Source organism: Bactrocera tryoni, chromosome 5, assembly GCF_016617805.1.
Source record: "Bactrocera tryoni isolate S06 chromosome 5, CSIRO_BtryS06_freeze2, whole genome shotgun sequence".
Classification (NCBI taxonomy): Eukaryota; Metazoa; Arthropoda; class Insecta; order Diptera; family Tephritidae; genus Bactrocera; species Bactrocera tryoni.
The window spans coordinates 25,439,978-25,460,438 of NC_052503.1; the positions used below are offsets into that span (position 1 = coordinate 25,439,978).

Below are 20,461 nucleotides of genomic sequence, written 5' to 3' on the forward strand. Positions count from 1 at the left end.
TCTACTGCTTCGGAGAGCGGCCTACTTTAGTTAAGTGACTGTGCATTCTGATAGCAAGACGGTGATACTTGGACCTTACTTGCCGCGCATTCAAAGTAACTTAGGGAACGCTGAACCTCACTCCCAATAGCATCAAGTCACTTTGCGATAGGACTAGTGTGGGTGCCTGGTCACAGTGAAATCGCAGGTTACTGAAAAACTGACCAACTGGCAATAAAAGACACACTAGCTCAGCTATCAGTGGAACGGGAAGAGGTAGGTATTCCGCTCTCTTTGTGCGTTCTGCTACTGAATAGCTAGGCTTCGCTGGAGCTTAACTAGAGTTGGGCTAAAATTAGCTTTCCCATTATCGTCAGAACCTTTTGATAAAAGGTGGATCGTAAGAGATCCAATAGGCACTATGCCATTAGTAAACCTAACCTGCCTCTTATAGTTCCGAGAAGACTGACTGTCTATCTATAGCTTCGCAGACTTTCTCTATAGCTAGTATTTCCACCTGCAAGATGCTAACTGAATTTGTTAGACGGATAGAGAGAGAGAGAGATGTCAAGATCCTTGGAGTATCCCGCGACCTCCATTTCCATTAGATTGGGATAATATCTTCCTCTTCAATTAAGGCTGTTGTTCTAATTATTTCGTCTTAAATTTTCGAATCTTTGTCAACCACTAGCTTCTTAATTAGTTCAATCTACAATGCATTGCTCTGAGATCGTCAAATATTTTTCCAATTTATGTGCAATATTTATTAAAATTTTAAATTTAATCACTTCTAAAGTGAATTTCACTATTCTCTCCAACACTACATTACTCTCACTCGCTGCTGTCAATAACAACGAAAAACATATTAATGCCGGCTGAGGCCTGTCAACCAACTGACAGCTGTATGACAGCAACCACGAAGCGCACATCAATCAGGCCAACAACATTTCAACTGTTTGACGGCGCCACCGGGCAAAGACAGCGGCAGACACGTAGATAGCTTGAGCGTCAGGGCGTGAAATGAGACGACACAGACATGCGAATGTAAATTTAGTTGACAGCAGCAACATTACTTTGTACCGTTTCCCTCCACATTCACATCTCTCCTTTTACACTCATGCCGGCGCACCGCAGAAAAGGCCTCAGGCGACTACAGACAGTTCAAGCTTCCTTAGAATTCTGACCCCTTACTGTTGCACACAAAAGCCATCATTTAAATATGCCTTTGTCTCTTCTCTACTTGCAGGTAAAGCATTAATATAGAGCAAAGGTAGCAGCAGCAGCAGCCACAATAGCAACAACAAGCACAGCAAATAAGGCACGCACACATCTCGACTGCCAGACCTCTGCCCTCACGCACTTCATCATCGCGCAGCACCGTGCACCCATACACCCAGCAAAGCACACACGCCCGAGCACGCGAGCACTTTATTGAGCACACAATGCGAAGTTGCCATTTAATTGCGCTGTCGATTGGTGTTTGTGTGGCAGCACTGGCGCTAATACCAGCCACCGTGTGCGCCACGACAGAGGTGCAGGAGACGCCATTGGCGTTGCCCGTCGCCGAACAGACACAGCCGACCACGGCTACACCGGGCGAAATTTGGGAGGAAGACGATCATGAGATTTTGATACGTAACGAACGCGGCACAAAGAGCGATGGTGAGTTGACTGCGAAGAAACATAAAATTTAATCACATTTTTCATTTTTTAAAGAAGGAAATTCAGATGGGATCCATTATCTTAAGTAAACTGTACCAATAATTTTTATAGCAATAACAATATTCTTTATAAATAACAAATATTAGATAGAATATGTAATTTTAGATAGAAAATATAAAGTTAAGGTAAGGCTAGCTTAATAGATCGATCCTGACAAGGATCTGCCTTGGACAGCTTGGAACGCCGATTATTTGTGGTAGCTAAAACTTTTATACATAGTATTTCACAATAGGACACTCATAAATGGGCGAACCCCTGATCCGAATTTCTTAAGGAGGCTTTTGTTAGTTTCATCTCTCCTGATTCACCGAAACTAAGTCCGACTAATTATTCCAACCTCAGTACTTCAAAGGCTAGACCAATGAGGTGAAAACACCTAAATGATTCCCCTCAGCCTATTGAACAGTAACCCAGCCCAGTAACAAATCCCAAGATGGCGACAGGACGAACTTTGCTAAGGGCATGCAGTTCAGTAGATTTCCCGCGTTCTGATCTAATCCACAAGGATTTCGTTCCCACTTTGTTTTTAGCGGGTGCTGTGCCCGACAGTGAGAGGTGGTGTCTTCTCAGCAAAATTGTATTATATACCAAAATGACCTTTCATTTGCCAGACCACAGCGTGTCTTCCAAGCAGAGATCACAGCAATCAAAGATGGTCTTGTTGTTCTGTCAAAGAGCGTGCTCACAACAAGGAATATATTTATATATACAGATATGCAATCGGCGTTGAAATCACTGAAGTCTACTGAGGTTTCGTCAAAGTTAGTGGGGGTGATCTCATAGAGGATCTAACGTCATATTTCACGATAAATCTGCACTGGGTTCCAGTGCATAGTGATATCCTTGGTAACTGTGAAGCAGATGAACTAGACAAAACAGGCACTACCCAACGACTAGACTCCGAAAAAGAAGGTATTTACTTGCTTCTGGACACTATTGTAGAAGTTGACAGGAGGTGGAAGAAGAGGAGACATCTTCTAAGCGAATGCAAGGCTCTACAGAACAGAAAAAACATCGCAACTATCTGCCGAGGTTTTCTGGACGACGTTTTAAAGGTAGCTACAAAAAACTACATGAGATGATAAACTTCATCAGGGTGATTCAGAGTTAGGGATAATTAGCCACGGTGATATCACAATGGAGCTTCTAAATGCCTAGGTGCGTCGTCAGACAGCCACTTAACCTACCTCTTAAAGGAGCACCCTCTTACTAGCTCGTTGCCTTTACAGCGATTTCACTATGGCTGAGTACCCAAAGAGTCTGATAATGAAGTAGCTTGATGCTATTTCCAGTGAAAACAGATACTCCTTGACTGACTTTAAGCGCAAAGTTAGCGAGCTCAGCGTCGAAGTGAATGTTCACCTTTCTGAAAGAGGCTGCATTTCGAAGTAATATGTACATATATCTACTGTTACCTTAATGGTAGCCACTTCTGCCTAAAGCTTAACTGGACGTGAAGTCACTTACAAACAATTTCTTTCCAATCTCAACTCCTAGCTTCAATACATCCGTGAAGCAGCTCATTGCACTTTTCATCAGCGACTTCTCAACGTCCAGATTTCTCTCGTCGAGCAGGAGCAGAGAAAAAGCCTCGACTATTCTAAGAAATCAAGCTGGTTAGGATTGATTTCAAAGGCTCTGCTAATAAACTACGATCACTTCAGAACGCATATGGAACATTTTTATTGGTTATCTCAAATATAATATTTTGAAAAGCATTATTGTTAATGCAATATATAGGTTTTGCAGTGTTATCGCCGTGTCGGCAGACAGACAGACAACTTAGACAATTTCTGTCAGAAAATATTTATATATTAATGAAGAGCCGAAAGCTCTACAGGGGCTCAAATTCAAAGACTAGAAAGTTAGATAATCTGCTACGCCATATGACTGAAAATTCACATGAATCAGACGAAATTTTTAGTCTTTCAGGACAAGTTCGTTCAGTCACTACCCAACCGCATATACCGAACCTTTGCTTGAGTTCACGTGAGGCGCAGCTGCAGAACAATTAACCTCCACATAAAAATGGAGCTTCCATCTGGGCTCAGTCCATTAGTTTTACTGTTCGCAGATATTCGCTACTCTACTACTGGTAGTACGCTCGATAGAACCTTATATGGGATGTTGAGGAGGCTTTTCCCGTTGTAGTTGCCGCAGATTGTACATAAAGTCTTCTTTTTTATGGATTGGTCGAAGCACACTTAATTTCCTTTAGTTCAACCGTATCCTACAAAAAAGCTGAAAGAAAGAGAATGCCCTTATCAGTTCTTCGCCGTCGTATTTGAATAGCTCGGCCGGCAATCCATCGGCCTCCGCCGTTCTGTTGCTCTTCAGAGGGGTAATTGCTTTTCGAACTTCTTCAGGGTCGCGCAATGGATCGTCTGCTCCATCGTTATCAATTGGTTAAAAGTGTTTACCATCTCTTGGTGTTATGCTTTCACTGCCATTCAGCAGGCTGGAGTAGTGTTCTCTCCACAATTTCGGTACGCTTTGGGCGTCAGTCACTGCATCATCTCTAGGGGTTTTAGGGGAAACTTTCTGTTAATCCCTGAATTTTTTCATAGAATTTTTGAGCATTACCTCGGTCGATCAGCTAGTCAAGCTCTTCGTACTCACGCATTTCGGCTTCTCCTTTTGTTTGCCTCCAAAGGCGTCATGCTTCCCTCTTCAACATTCGGTACGATCCCTTTCCGCACATACTTGTATTGTGGTCAATTGTAACGTTGCGAGGTAGGCAGCTTGTTTTTTTTTTTCACTGTGAGACTGCACTTCTCATCGTTCCAGCTGTTCTTTGGCCTTTCGCTCGCACTATTCTTTATATATATTCGTAACCGAAATGGACAAACATACAATTCATTCGGTCAAATATTGACAAGTCAAAAGCTTTCACTATAATTTCCTATTCCTGCTATCATTACGATCTTCGTTACTTGGCAACCCTTCTGTTAAAATAATTTGTTTAATTGAATTTAGAAGAATATATACTTTCAGTTTTTAGCCCTGCCTCAGTTTATAAGCACCACTGTATTCGTACCGAAAATAATACCGTTATTTTCGCACTTACCGCTGCTTCCTCCAAGCTCTTTGTTTAAATGTGCAAGATTGATTATAATGATGTGACGTTGCTAAGAACAGAAATTCTCTATGGTCACCTAACTGCTCTGACCATTGAGTTATCCGACTTCATTTCGCTTATTCACGCTGCCTCCGTACTCTCATTTTTTATTTGTATTTTTCTCATTTTTCCTCTCTTTTTTGGTAGGTTTTGCGCGCTAACGACACTCAAATTGCAATTTGATTAATCGCGCTTTTTTTAATGGCTGCCAGTTGTCGTTTTAATTACAAATTAATTTAATTGGGATTTTTTTTATTTTGCTGGCATTACTCAATGGTTTTACGATTATTAGCTTACGTGTTTAAATTGCGTTCGCCTCGAATTCGTTTGTGTGAAATGAAAATGCTTAACGACCTAACATAACATTTCCATTATGTAATTAAGATGAACATTACATTTTAATTTTATGAACTCTAGGCGTGAGAGCACAGCGCTGTTTTGATTTACTTTTTAACGAATTTTTGGTGGATGTTCTGTGCCAAGTGGCCAAAATTGATGTGATCATGAAATTTTCGATGAAAAAAGTATTGACATGCGACTGTGTAATTGCTCCTCAAATGGTCGGAAGGTGCATCTAAACTATGTACTCTCTTAGTATAGAGTTCCAAAAGAAAAAAAAATAATTTTAAATTTCACCAAACGCGGATTTGGGTTCAAGCTAAAAATTTAGGACAAACTAATGTCTTTGGCACTTAGTGTCAACTTGTTGCAATTGTAGGAGTTCTTACTGAGTATTGTCCGATAGGCATTCGTGCTGTAAGCCTAAAAATGCAATCGGACGCAAGTTGTAAGAGTGGTGAAAGCTAAGGCAGGAACAGCCAGGCGCTTTTACCTCCATTCTCCAGCTTTGCAAGCCTAAGATTGAAACCTCTCGGCAGTCATACTTTCGGTGAATCAGGAAACATATCCGAAACTGGCAAATTCTATGAAATCTTAACCTAATTTATTTGAATGATTGTAGGAAATTAAGGATAAGAAAGATGAGAACACAAAATATTTAAGGGGGTATTCTGGTCTAGAAATTTAAAAAAATCGATTTTTTTTATATTTTCAAAGTTTAACTATTCAAGAATATGTGTACAAGAGGATTTTTCAAAACTCAAATTATTTTCGGAGATATAGGCATTTTTCTGACCCGGCAATCAGGTTCGACCGGAACTAATCGAACAAAAGACTTTACGCGAAACTTTAAACGCGTTTTTCTCAAAACTGCCTTTTTCGGAACGATACCCACGATTTCTCAGGTTCTACTAGACCGATTTACTTGAAATTTTTTTAGAGTTTTCTTTATAGGCTTGTCTATGTTTGGAACTAGCTCCATCTCGAAATTTTTATTTTTATTATTTTTAAAAATTTCGAAATAGTCAGAAAAAGTGATCCAAAAAAAACTTTTTTTCAGGCAATCGCCATTTTGTGAAAAAAATTTTTCCCACTTTTCCGTAGTTCCGGCCATTGCGACATTATTCTAGATTAATAATCTTTTTTTTTTTGGTTTCAGATAAGTAAGAGTGTTGAAATCATGGGTATGGTCACGTGGAAATTTTTAGAGACCCCCCACTTCGTCAGCTCATAATTTTTGAAATATTTTACTTTTTTAGTTTTTAATTTTTTTCTGTACTCTTCTAAAATTAACAAATAACTAATAAAAAAAAGGGATAGTAAAAATATTAACCGCCTTTTTTTACGACACTTTAACAATTACCTGAAATTCATGCTTCTAGACCAGAATACCCCCTTAATTATTCATCAATATTTATTTTGTCTCCTTCAATGTAAGCGACACCAGATGTAATACACTTATGCCAACGATTTTTCCAGTCCTCGAAATACTTTACTTTTTGGGATGATTTGCAGCTCCTTCAGCGAGATTTGTTTTATCTCTTCCATCGACTGAAAGCGTCTTATCGGCAATTATAACGCTTGGGATCGGTATTCGCACGATCAAGCAAATTTAAAGAGACCTGTTTACATTACTCGTTTTGAGGAACATTCCTCTTTATCGAAACGAGTCAAGCAAGGACGTGCTTTATACCTAAAATATCCACCAACGGACCCGTGAGAGATCTGGAGTTCTCTTGCCATCTCTCTAACACTTGTCTGACGATTTTCAAGCACCATATCCCTCCCTTTTTTTAGTATTTCCATCAGTTGAAGTTACTCTATCAGAGTAAGATTGGCGACAAATAGTTTAGATTTGTCCAGCCTAAATTATCTGTAAAAGTTAAACGTATTCCTGTTAAACTCACTTAAGGCAACAACAGAGAAAATTGAGAAAAAAACATTTTGTTTAAAAGTAAAAACCCATATTCAGTTAGATCGCACCACTTATCAATTGAGATATCTTTATCGTTGCGACATCTATCGGATAAATTGCCTTTTGAGGGTGACTTTATGCACGGTTTTAAAACGGATTTTGTTTTTGGCATCTTGTAGTTAGGTGACATATAAGGTGTTATTATCTCGCTCATTTTCTCTGCAGCTTGGTCTATTGTACTATGAGACATCACCATCTCGCTGTTTGTACTAACAACCACCGGTTACTGTTAAAGTACACCGCCTCTGATTGCTGCTTCTCTGCACTGACACGGAGCTGTATTTGTCCCACTTTTCTGCCAGAGAAGTATCCTCATTTTCGTCTGGGAATTTTCCTGTTTCGACGTACCTCTAATTTACGGTGTCTGGGTGCTTAGGACCATCTAGACAGCTGCTTGAAAAGGTAGTCTGCCGCCCTTTTTTGTCTTCTATTTTCACCCGGTACTTTTTCGTTGTGGGTCACCCGATGCCTAGCAGTGTATCCTGCAGGAAGCGGTTTTTGTGTGGTTCTCGATTTCTTTGTCATTTGTAACTACACAAGGCTCTGCCACTTTAGTTGAGATCTGACGACTCCAAGTTTATATCATCATACCTGGCATGCCAACAAATACGAAACATTCTTTTGGTGACCGCGTTTCCAGGAAACTGAACTATCGACTTTTTCCCGGCTTAGTTTTGTATTCTTACGCTGGATTCATAGCAGTTGTTGTGTATGTTTGTCGTTATAGTCATCCGATTCCTACGATCCTCGGCCCTTTGCAATGAACTATCGCGTTCAATGTAGTTATGTTGAATGGAATGTTCCGCCACACTAGAGCTCCACAAAGCGGTCATACTTCGGTAACTTACCAAGGCGACAAGTTTTGGGAAGGCTCCATTCCTATTAATTTACCTCCTGGCTGCATATCATCAAACTGAGACATGGGGAGCATAACACTTTGGATTAGAAGGTGACAGCTCTTGGTTTTCGTACACAAGCATCGTCATGTATGCAGTTTGAGAAGTACTTTGCAGAACCACTCACACCCGTTGGGAAAGCCCGCATTTCCAATTTGCGAAGTATTCAGTATCTTAGCAAAGACTGTCGTTTCGAGTTTGAACAAAAGTCAATAACAAGCAAGCTAGAATATTACGGAGCCTTGTTATGGTGAAACCCCATGAACTTTTTGGCAATAAATCCGGTCACTTACGACGAATTGCTTAAGGCATATGCATCAAAACGTTCAAGTAATATTGGTTATTAACTATTTCATTCGGTGGAATGAATTCATGATGGACCACGGCACCGTAATCAAAGAAAACATTGAGCGTCCCCTTGACTTTTAACCGACTTTGTCGAGGTTTTTTCGATTTTGGTGATGAATATAGGGTGCTCAGCTACGTTATCAGTCGTCTCTAGACCTCTACTCGATGTTGCTTTTAAAAAAGTTTCAAATATTTTAGTTCGAGTCTATTTTGTACACGCTGCATACCCGCAACATTAACCAAAATATGTTCTATAACCGAAACTTTAAACAAAATTTGTTGAGTCGATCCAAAAGCGATGTTGAGATTTTGTGATACCAACACAACGATTTTCAAGCACCGCTTTTTAACTTTTTCAATTTTACCGTCATTAAAAGAGATGAATGGATTACTCGGATGAAGAGTTCGTGATAAAGCATACACCAAAAAACAATTATAAAACAATTCAAATCATAAATAAAAAATCAATTATGATGATGGGCTCAATAAAAAGTAATGTCTATATGTATATAATTTGGTCTTCCATGAAAAAATTATTTAGGTATAACGGTTTATTTCGCTTACAACTTTTTAAAAATTTACCGCTATAAATTTATATATTCTCCTTCGCAGGTCTCTCCTGTCGTTATGGCAAAAATCCATGGACTGAATGCGACCAGAAAACCAACACACGCTCACGAACGTTGACATTGAAGAAGGGCGATCCGGCATGCGATCAAACGCGAACCATACAAAAGAAATGCAAAAAAGGTAAGCGAAATGGGGAAATCAAAAATTTACAACAATATGGATTTTAAAAATTTATTATGGAACTTACGCTTGCATATTAAAATTGGTCAGATTAACGTCGTTTACGCCTAAATGTAGGCAATAACTTTTGGCAAATGGTTTTCGGCACTTTGCAGTGCAATTTCACAAATGCGATCAGCAACACCAAAACGCAAAGCGCACAAAAACACACACAAACAGAAATATGCACATAAAAACACAAGCACACACATACATACATACATGCACACAAAAGTTATCAGCCGGCACGCCATTACTTGCAGCAACACACATAATTGCTGACTTTGTTGGCTTCGCTGACATTATTGCCGCTGCAATTGCCATTTCCACTGCTTTTGTTTGTTTGTGCGCGAGAGAGAGAGAGTGAGCGCCTTGACGCCAACACCATTAGCTTCTCGACAATCTGCACTGGCGAATTACCGACGTCACGACCGTCATTATCATTATTGCGCCTCGCTGGCGCGTAATTACTTTTTATTATTCTCTGTGGCACAGCGTGTGGCAGCAAATGTTGCAAGTCAAGCTGAAGCTTGAGCAAAGCGCAAAGCTCCAGCGTGATAGAGGTGGTGAGAGAGAGAGTTGGGGGGAGAATGTAGGCGAGAGCGCGTGAAAGATAGAGCGACCAGTTATCATGAAACTGTTGACGTGGAAATTAAAGAAGTCAAAATGTACTTTTGCGTGTTCGTGTTTGTTCTTCGGTGCTGGTGTTTTTTCGTGAGTGTACTTGTAATAAAAATGGCAGCTACGCAGCTGTGTACCGTCAGGCGCATTCACGGCAAATGGGCAAATTTTGCGGATATTAATAGTTAATTCAGAATTGCAAATAACTGTAAACTGGCTGAAAGCGTCAGAAACATTTTTACAATGAAGAGATTCTTGAGGAGAATAGAAGAATATAAAGTTATTGAGGGATGCACTGCGACCTATGGTCTGTTAAGCACTCCCCTCTTTCAAAATAACTCACTTAGGTCGAGCACACTTATAAATTAACGGATCTTGCTAGATAGATGGAGAATAGATGTATTCCCTGCAAGGATACAAGGATCTCAAGGTCTTATTTCTGCGCATGGCTCAATGTCACAGAATCTACACATTACAGATGAGACTAAACCCTTACTATATGGGCATCTCTTGAGCTTGCATTGACTGGTGTATATTGAGAAGAGGAGCCTGAATTTGTCTGGAGGTCTACGATTTACTTGAACCTCTCGAGGTTCTACACTCCAGTTGCAGTTTTGTATGGCACAACCCAGATTTTTGCAGTCAATGCTTATCTCTCTCTGTCCTTTCCTCCTTCTTCTCTTATGTTATTGGCCGCAATGGACAGAAGAGTTCTGGTCTTAGCGTCATAGAAGTCACTATTGATCGGTCAAACTCGTCAACCATTTCATTCTCGCCTATACCTTTGTTTCCCGGTACACAAATGAAGTGAACTCGGTCACTTGAAAATCGCCTGTTAAGACGTTCTACACACTCCTTAACCAATAGCGATTTGATCTCGTAGAATCGATTTGATTGCGGTCTGACTATTGCTGAATACAGCAATACGGCCATTCCGATAGTTGCGCTTGAAGTTGATATCTGCACACTGACTTATTGTTATCCATTATTATCGGAAAGCTGTCCATAGGCAAGAGACCTTGGTGCCAGAAATGCCTGCAACAATGCCCTCCTTCCTTTCAGAGATGTCAGTGTCCCAATGAATAGGGATTTCTCTGAACTACACCGAATGACTTCAAATTTCTCGATGAAATTCGTTCTCTTGATGATATCGTCTTACTGGGAAAAGGACTAGTGGAGGAACTTATTCATATAGTTAGGGCAACAGTAAGCTTTTTGCTTTGGATTTCGGGAAGGGTGCCGTTTCTAGCGCTCTCATCGGCTTTACGGTTGCCGATAATTCCGCTGTTATCAGAAGCCCAGAAAGTTTAGTATAGTGAGCTCAAGGCCTGTATAATAAGCTCAGCTATCGTACATCTGTTGCTACCTTGATGGCTGCCAATTCTGCTTGAAAGACGCTGCAGTGGTCTGAGACTCTGATACAAAAGTTAATTGATAACTGCCGACTGAACACCGGCCCTCCTTGAGCTTTGAAAATCCGTGAAATAGCTCACTGCGCCGCCTCTTCTCCACTATACTCTCGCAGTAGGCTCTGCGGCCCCCTGGTCCAAGTTATCACGGATGCAGTCGAAGTGAGAGTAGATTTGAGAATATTCCTCGGAGTTGAAAATGTAGAGTTACCCGGAATCTGATAGCAACCTTCTCAGCTCTTCATCTGCCGACTATATTAGTGACAGCGTAGGTGGAGTTCGACCTACAAGTACTGATGTCACTGAGAGCCGCTCGTTGAACACGTTCCAGCTGTTTAGTGAATGTGGCTTCCCCTGAGCGCACTCCACCAGGCAAATACGCCATAAAACAATAGTGGTTTAACTACGGTTTCGTAAAATCAAAGCTCAACTTTTGTTTAGAAACTCCATCGCTTTCTCATACCTCTTTTTCTATATATTTATAAAGCACTACCTTTATAACCTTTTCCTCAACTTTGGGTTCTCCATGCTAAAAAGGACTTGTGGGGTATGCAAAATTATTGCCTACATTTGTTCAGTAATTCTATATAAGAAAGTTCTAAAAACCTGAATTTTTCTTGCCTTTTGCAGGCATCATAAACCTTGCTCATAACGTACTCACTTCGTAAATCTTCAGTTTTATTTTCGGACCCATTTTTCATTATCTCGGCATCTTTCGTAGTCAAGCAATAGTTTACCACAAGTCACACAAAGTCCAATATTTAGTACTTCTAATGTCGCAAAAAGACATTTGGGAGGGTAACTAGCTTTCCGTGGAATTCTGCCAAATCCAGAAATTGTACTATATAGGAGTAATTTCCTACATTTTTGGGTTTCAAGAAGCGGCAATTTCAGTTTGAGGAACCAATAATACCACACATAGCCAAATCTGATGAATACGGTGGTTGATCGATGGTATTCATTGCGTTTTTTGGATTTAAATTCGGTCACAATCATGGCTCGATGCGATTGTGCATTATCATCGTGTAGAAGTCATGTTTTGTTCCTCCACAATTCCGGCCTTCTTTGACGGATCTTCTCACGCAAACGTCTCAATGCGGCCACATAGAACTCCATTTTGACTTCCGGAACAAAAACGTCCTTCAACTAATCGGATAAGTCGATCTAAACGTTTAGGAGAGAGTTGATAGGTTACACCTTGGGATAGATGAAAGACCTTCAATTTGTGAATGGTGTTCTAGTTTGAAACTATTTCCATGTCCTTTAGAGAACTCGATGGCTTAAGAAATGTTCGCCTATCGGTTATATAAAATCAGAGCTAAACTACGAAACATTTTCTAGGCTAAATAACAGAGGGTGAAATTTGGAATCTTCGAAACCTCTGAAACCGAATATAAGCAGTCTGCTCCTAAGTTAGTGGGTAACATGAGATGGATAATAACGTATACGTCATGTCATACTGCCGAAGTGCAGTTTTTGGTCCAATATAAACCTCACAGAACTGCATTGAAGAACAAATCATGATTAGAAGTTTAGCCTAAAAGCTTCCATAGTTTTTTAACTTCGGAATTCGTCGCAGTGGACTTCGTATTTCACTATTTTAGAAGAATCTACTTCTTACAGAATCAATCTCAGTTCCCCTCGTTTGTTATCAACCCATAAATTACACTGAAATCAATGCTCTTTGACAGGAGCGGAAATGTGACTCCAAACGAATGACAGCGCAGCGCGTTCAAGCATTTATGACGACAACAATCGGATATTAACGGATAATTGCGATGAACTCTGATCGCTTCCTATCACTTCACTTTGCAGACATAATGCGGCAAAAGCACAACAGCAACAATAATAACAAATGATGCAACCGAATACTTGTGCACAAAGCAATTTCGCAGCGCATTTTTTTACCGTTACACAGTAATTTTCTGACAATTTTTGCCTTTATTTTGCAGTCAGCAAATTTTCCGCTGACATGCGAACAAGCGTTTAGCCAAAACTTTACAATAGATCGTTGTATATGTATGAGAAAATATATTTTTGGTTTTGGTATTGTGTATATGGTATATGTATGTATATTTGTGTGTGTGTGTGTTTAGTATGTATGTGTGTGTATGCTTCATGCTTTTGCCAGCGTCAATTCCGCTACTGCCACACATTTAGCACGGCTTGTTGCACATTTCCACATGTGATTGCAGCAAGCCTTAGATAGGCGCTCGTGCACGAATAAACACATATACATACACACTTAAATACATACACATAAATATACGTATGCAGGGTTGTTGGTAATTTTTCCATCATTCGTTCGCATTTGTTATTCTTCGCTGTGCTATTATTAGCTTCACTGATTGTGCAGCACATCCTCCATCAGCGACACACACACACACGTATATACATAGATACTGAGATAATGGTACTTGTGTAATCACACAGTCACTGCTCTTGCGTGCTTTTAACGTAGTTACCGTTGTTATTGATTTCGCTGTTAGTAACGATTTTCTGCAATTTTTCTTTGCCTCGTTTGTTTTTGTTGTTGTTTTCATTTTTTTCATTTTATACCCTCAACAGCGTGGATTAAGTTTGCTAAAAACTTTGTAGTACACAGAAGTAGACGTCGGAGATCCTAGAAAGTATATACATTCAAGTTTAAAATTGTCTAGCAGCGGTCCGGATCAATTTTGACAAGATGGTATGTCAGTCGAGCTGAATCGATATATTATATATGCGTACTGTTCGCTTACTTTTTGAGATATCGATCTGGGATTTTGCATGCGTTTCTTTCCCTCCAAGAAACGGTTTACTGGTAGGAATCACCGATATCGAATCAGTAAAAGATATAGCTGTCATACAAACTGAGGGATCGGAATGAAGTGCTTGTAGGGAAAACTTTTTTATTTGATGAGATATCGTTACGAAATTTGACATAGATTATTTTCTGAAAAAACGCTATAATCTCCGAAGAAATTATTTAGATCGGATCATTATAGCTTATAGCTACCATACAAAGTGAACGATCAAAATCAAGTGCTTGCATGAAAAACTTTTTTATTTGACGAGATATCTTCACGAAACTTGATGCAGATTATTTTCCAAGCCAATATTATAATCTCCAAAGAAATTGTTCAGATCGAACTATTTAAGCATATAGCTGTCATACAAACTGAGGGATCGGAATGAAGTGCTTGTAGGGAAAACTTTTTTATTTGATGAGATATCGTTACGAAATTTGACATAGATTATTTTCTAAGACAACGCTTTAATCTCCGAAGAAATTGTTCAGATCGGATCATTATAGCTTATAGCTGCCTTACGAACTGAATAACTAAAATCATTTTAAAAATATTTTATACACTTTTATGCTATAAGAAATACACACATAAAAGGTATTATAGCTTCGCTTCAGCTGAAGTAAACGTATTTTCTTATCTTGTGTTATTTTTCTTTATTTTCTTTATTTAAAATTTTTTTTTCCATTTTCGTCATTACATCCTTTCGCATTGTGCAACTCACGCGAATTCGCTCATTCTTCCATTGAGTTGCACTTTTCGTGTTTCCTGCTTGGTTTCAACATCTTCCTCTTCTTCTATTTTTCCAACGTGTTTCTCTGCGCCGTCACTCTGTTCATTTCCTTTGCAGTGTTGCATTCTCTCCGCTGTACCCCTTCTTTTGTGTCCTGAAATGCAATGCTAACGAACTTTTACGCTTTGTTAGTTTGCTGACATACTTTGAGGCACATTTTAAGTGTAGTCTTTGTTGTTGTTTTTCGGCAGTTTATATTTTTTCGCTGACAATGGTGAAATTACAAAATTACTTAAACGTCGAGTTTCGAAAGAAAAGTTCGGTTGGAAAGAAATTTCGTATGGCAAGTTGCAAGGAACAAACAATTACGCGAATCGAAAACTGTTACAAAGCACATTTGTTCAATGGTTCAAAGGGAAGAAGTCAAATTGAACAGAAAATCAATAAAAAAAAATTGTCAAGTAAAAGCTTCAAGGAACACTCTGAACCTGAGCTGAACTTCTGAACTATTTTCATTAGTTTTAAGGACTCCAAGGTGATCAGTTTTCTCAAAAGTCTCAATTTTTTCTGATTGCTTCCAAAAGATCATCATACGCAAAACTCTAACTCTAGACAATCATTTAAGAAGCATAGGAGAGCAATCAGAGCCTGAACCTATCTATATAGCCAAATTTAAGTTTGATCAAAGCAAATGTAGGCTATTTTTAAAAACAAAAAGGTCAGAGTTAGGAAGCTTCAAGCTCTAAACTGCATACAAAGAGTTTTTCACAATTTCTTCTTATTGGCGTAGACACCACTTATACATCCGAGGCTGTTGTTTGCTTATTTTTGGGGGCGTTTTCTACATGGCAGGTCCCAAACCCAGCGCACAACCCTGAGGAGGGATGGTTTGCTTTCTCACTATAGCTCGACTGCAAATGGATGTTCTTTGGCCAACCAAAGGATACTTGGTCAAAGACCGGAAGTAGTGAGCTGCCTGAACCATATATAAATGAATCGCTTCTGGCCACTCTCAAGTGAATGGCAATCAGAGGGCTTTCCTCACTTTCGTGAACTTCTTCACATGTCTCCACCAACCATTTTACTGCTCGTATTTGTCGTGACAAGACGCTCTAATATTATGTTTATTGATCCAAGATAAACGATTATTTACATCGTAATATTGTTTCTTCAATATCCATTAAAAATAGATTATTCAGCGTTCCACAGCCGCTTAGACATTGAACGACCTACAAAGTGCGTTCGAAAGTAAACAGGACTTCAAAAAAAGGGCAACTTATTTCTAGTTCGGTCAAATGCGATAAATCGATGTTTTGGAGATGTTCAATTTCATTTCCATGAATTTCAATGATGATTTCGGCTGATTTTTGATGAGACCACGCACAGTTTCGATGGAATTTCCGGTGATCTTGTTAACCGGATTTTGATTGGCACACATGTTGATCGTCATTTATATTCTCACGACCACTTTGAAAACGTTGAAACCACTCGTGCACTCTTCTACAGGATAGGCAATCATCGCTATAAACTTGTTGCATCAATTGAAATATTTCGGTAAAAGTTTTACCAATTTCTAAACAAAAATTTAATGTTGGCTCTTTGTTCGAAGCTCATTTTCGCCCCGATAACACAATATATTCTTAAAATGCAATAACTTCACTTCCAAGAAGAAATGTCATGAAATTCTCACTGGACAATCGAAATAGATAGCAGATTCTAACGCACCAGTCGACATATAGATGGCGCCACCAGGGTGCGCTAGATTCAAAAAGTCCTGTTTACTTTGGAACGCACCTTGTACTATCTCCAGCACACTAGAGATAAATTTGGGTTCATTGAACTAAACTGGTTTCGAAAGTGAGGAGCTTTTAAAAATCTTAACGATGGATTTCAGTTTGTATCTAATATTGGAATAGGTTTCCTGACGCATTATTATTCTTATACAAACTTGGAGTTGATCTATTTCGAGGTTCCTTACTTTTTTAAAGAAAACACTTCCATTTTAATTTAATGGGAAATATTTATCATCATTTGGAAGAACATTCTTTGGCATTTATATTTTCAAGATTATCTCTTTCAAATGTTGGCCGCGGCTACGTCTCAGATGGTCCATCCATTGAGACGAATTTTCAATGACTCGTTGAAGCATTTCGTCTGGTAACTGGCGAATGACATAGGTGATGTTTTGTTCCAAAGCCTAAATCGAAGCGCGATTGTCCGCATAGACCTTAGACTTTACAAATCCCCACAGTAAAAAGTCTAACGATGTTATATATCACACGAATCAATCAACCAATCGACCAGCCTAAAACGTGAATCTATCTGCTCACGGATGTGTTCTCTCAATAAATCCACTGATTGGTGATGTGTGGGAAGTGGCGCTGTCTCTTTGAAACCAAATGTCCCCGAGATCACAAACTACAATTTCAGGTATCAAATAGTTATCATGGCGCGATAACGGTCGCCTTTGACGGCTACGTTCTCACCGTTATCATTTTTGAAGAATTATGGACCGAAGATTCCATCGGCCCACAAAGAATTTTGTTGTTTTTTTCTGGATGAAATGGCAGCTCTTGAATTTCTTCAGGCTGGTCTTCGTCCCAAATGCGGCAATTCTGGATTACATACCCATTGAGCCAGAAATAGGCCCCATAGTTGAACAAAATTTGGCTCGAAAACGTCGGATCTTCTTGGAGCTTTTCAAGAGCCCATAGGGCGAAGCGATGCCAATTGGGAAGGTTGAACGGCTTCAGTTCTTGCACAAGCTATCTAAGCTGATCTATTCGGTGGAATATTATCGAATAATTAATGCTGGGTCTTAGGTTGATGGTGTTGCGAATAGTATGCTCAGTAGGCCGGATTATGTCGACCATAAGTTGAGCGAAGTGCGCTTTACAGAAAGTGAATTTTCGTAGTAAATTGAACGATTTGTAAACGTTGTTCAGGCGTAGGTCCTTCAATGCTAAAAAGCCAAAAATACTGAACACTACGGCGGCACTTTAGAAGGCTTTAACTCAAAAAATGTTTGAGATGTCGATTTAAGATTTTAGTATGACATTTTTAAACGAAGTTTATCCTCAGCTATTAAATTTATTGCTTCATAAAACTGCCTGCAAATCAGAATAAGTCCAGGTGGCAGGTTTGTCCACTGCTACATAAAATTAAATTGCTCTTGGAAGAACGCTCAAACAATAACCAATATAGTTCTCACATTACATACCAACTTAAAGTCATCGGTTTTACACTGACCACGTGTAAGCCTTATATTACGGTTTTTCTATTTTTTTTTTTCGAAAACGAAACATTTAACTCGACTTATGCAGGCATTAAAATTAAAGGCTTAACAGAAAAATGCCTTAATTGGGATGTGGACTGCAGTCCTATAAGTACCTACAAATGTATATGTGTGTGTGCGTACTTCACTGTATTGGTGACTTCATATCCGCCGCGCTGCGCTCATTAAGCCATTCCTCACATACACACACACGCGGTCACTCATAGCTATTCGCATATTTCCATAATTACTCGCAACTACACGTTCGACATAAATTCCACGCTGTTGGTAAAAATACAAAAACACCAACAAATATGAGAATGTGTGTAATAAATAAAATAAAGTCTGACATTTTAGTGGGAAAAAATATTGCTGCACTGATGGAATGTGCATGTATTGTCCGACCGTTATGTTACATTTATTTCCACACTATTTTGTTTTACGTTGTTGTTGTTTTATACTAGCTACCAAAAATTAACAACCGAAATCCTGGAGATTGAGCGGTAATTTGTGCGCTGCGAACAGAAAATTTACATTTCGCAGCAATAAAAAATTTAACAGCTATGAAAAACGTTTTACCCCCTGTGCCACATTGCCACAGACATACTATACACACACATATATATTTTTATGTACGAATACCTTCTACACATACACACTCGTAGCTGTGGCCGCTGTGCTGGTTATGGCTTTAGCACCGCAGCGCCCGGATAACAAGCACTGAGAAATGTATGCGAAATAACGGAAATGCAGTAATAAAAATGTAAAAAAATAAGAATAACAACAAAAAACATTTAACAATAAGAAAAAACGTTAACTTCGGCTGCACCGAAGCTAATATACCCTTCACAGGTGCATTTCTTTTAGTAACTATGTGTTTTGTATGGAAGCTATATGCTATAGTAAACCGATCTGAATAATATTTTCGGAGATTGTGTTATTACCTTAAGCAGTAATCCATGTCAAATTTCATGAAGATACCACGTCAAATGCAAAAGTTTTCCATACAAGAACTTGATTCCGATCGTTCGGTTTGTATGGCAGCTATATGCTATAGTGAGGTGATCTGAAAAATTTCTTCCGATATTACATTATTTCTATGAACAATAACTCATACCAAAATTCTTGAAGATATATCGTCAAATGCAAAAGTTTTCCATACAAGCTCTTGATTCCGATCGTTCGGTTTGTATGGCAGCTATATGCTATAGTTAACCGATCTGACCAATTTTTTCGAATATTACATTGTTGCCTTAGAAAATAATCTGTACCAAATTTCGTGAATATATCTTGTCAATATGAAAGTTTTCCATACAAGAACTTGATTCCGATTGTTCAGTTTGTATGGCAGCTATTCGTTATAGAGGTCCGATATCGACCGTTCCGACAAATGAACAGCTTCTTGAAGAGAAAATTACGTTTACAATATTTCAAAACGATATCTTAAAAACTGAGGGACTAGTACGTATATATACAGACAGACGGACAGACGGGCATGGCTAAATCGACTCAGCTCAACATACTGATCATTTATATATGTATATATGTACTTTATAGGATCTCCGTTGCTTCCTTCTGGGTGTTACAAACTTCGTGGCAAACCTAGTATACCCTGTTCAGGGTATAATAATATAGCTTATATGCAGCAGGCAAGCGATTGCGCTCGAACGCATTGTTGCGGCGTGCTCTATATTCGGACCTAGAATTATTTGAATTCAACTTGCAATCAAAGAGTTTTTTTCTCAGTTTTTTGCAATGCAGGTATGGTTAATTTGATGGCCCGCTGAGCAAATTGAGCATATTTTAAACTCGCAATTGCTACAGTTTAATTTTGGTAAAATTTGAGATAGAGGAAACCCCTTTTCAATGCTAAAGTAGCTAATGAACACTAAAAATCAGATTTTGGCAAGGACACAAATAACCTGCAGATTAAATAATTGTATATGTGAGTTCACATCTTCGAAAGAACTGTAAAACTTTAGGCATCTGGGATGTTCAAACATTTTTTACGCCTGAGCCCAAGGAAAAAAAAAAAGAGAGTCGAATTTAAGAATAGAAATTACCCATATATTTGTGTTTCAACTATTTTATCCCTTGATGTCTAGTATTGTCTTTAGAGAGTTTTCGTGACTTCTCGTTGTGTCTCAAATTAAACTTAATTAATTAACTAATAAAAAAAAACATTTTTCTTCACGTTCAGCAAGCCTTAGAAAAAGACGTTGTACCGCCCACATTTCGGTAAAAGCCTACCTACTTGACCGATATCGATCAAATTTAGTTTATAATATTACCTTGACATTCCTATGTCCCAGCGCGAAACAAACGTAATCGGACTACAACCACGCCTACTTCCCATATAACCCAATTTCTAATCTGATTCTTTCACTTTCCAAAATACAAATCAAGCACCAATAAATGTAAATGTATTAAGTTTGTCCCAAAGTATTGCTTAGAAGGAAAAGTTGGATACCC

The 20,461-nt window shown here is 38.9% G+C and overlaps 1 protein-coding gene across 3 annotated transcripts in view; it reads left to right on the top strand.

Moving 5' to 3' along the window:
- The window catches only part of LOC120778679, a 79,510-nt gene that overhangs the window by 36,848 nt on the left and 22,201 nt on the right, over nt 1-20,461 (top strand). For all 3 annotated transcript variants that reach the window (XM_040110614.1, XM_040110613.1, XM_040110615.1), the window contains exons 3-4: nt 1,226-1,641; nt 8,990-9,127. In XM_040110614.1, coding sequence (XP_039966548.1) covers nt 1,422-1,641; nt 8,990-9,127 — 358 coding nt within the window. In that variant the 5' untranslated portion in view covers nt 1,226-1,421. The remainder of the gene's footprint in view (nt 1-1,225; nt 1,642-8,989; nt 9,128-20,461) is intronic.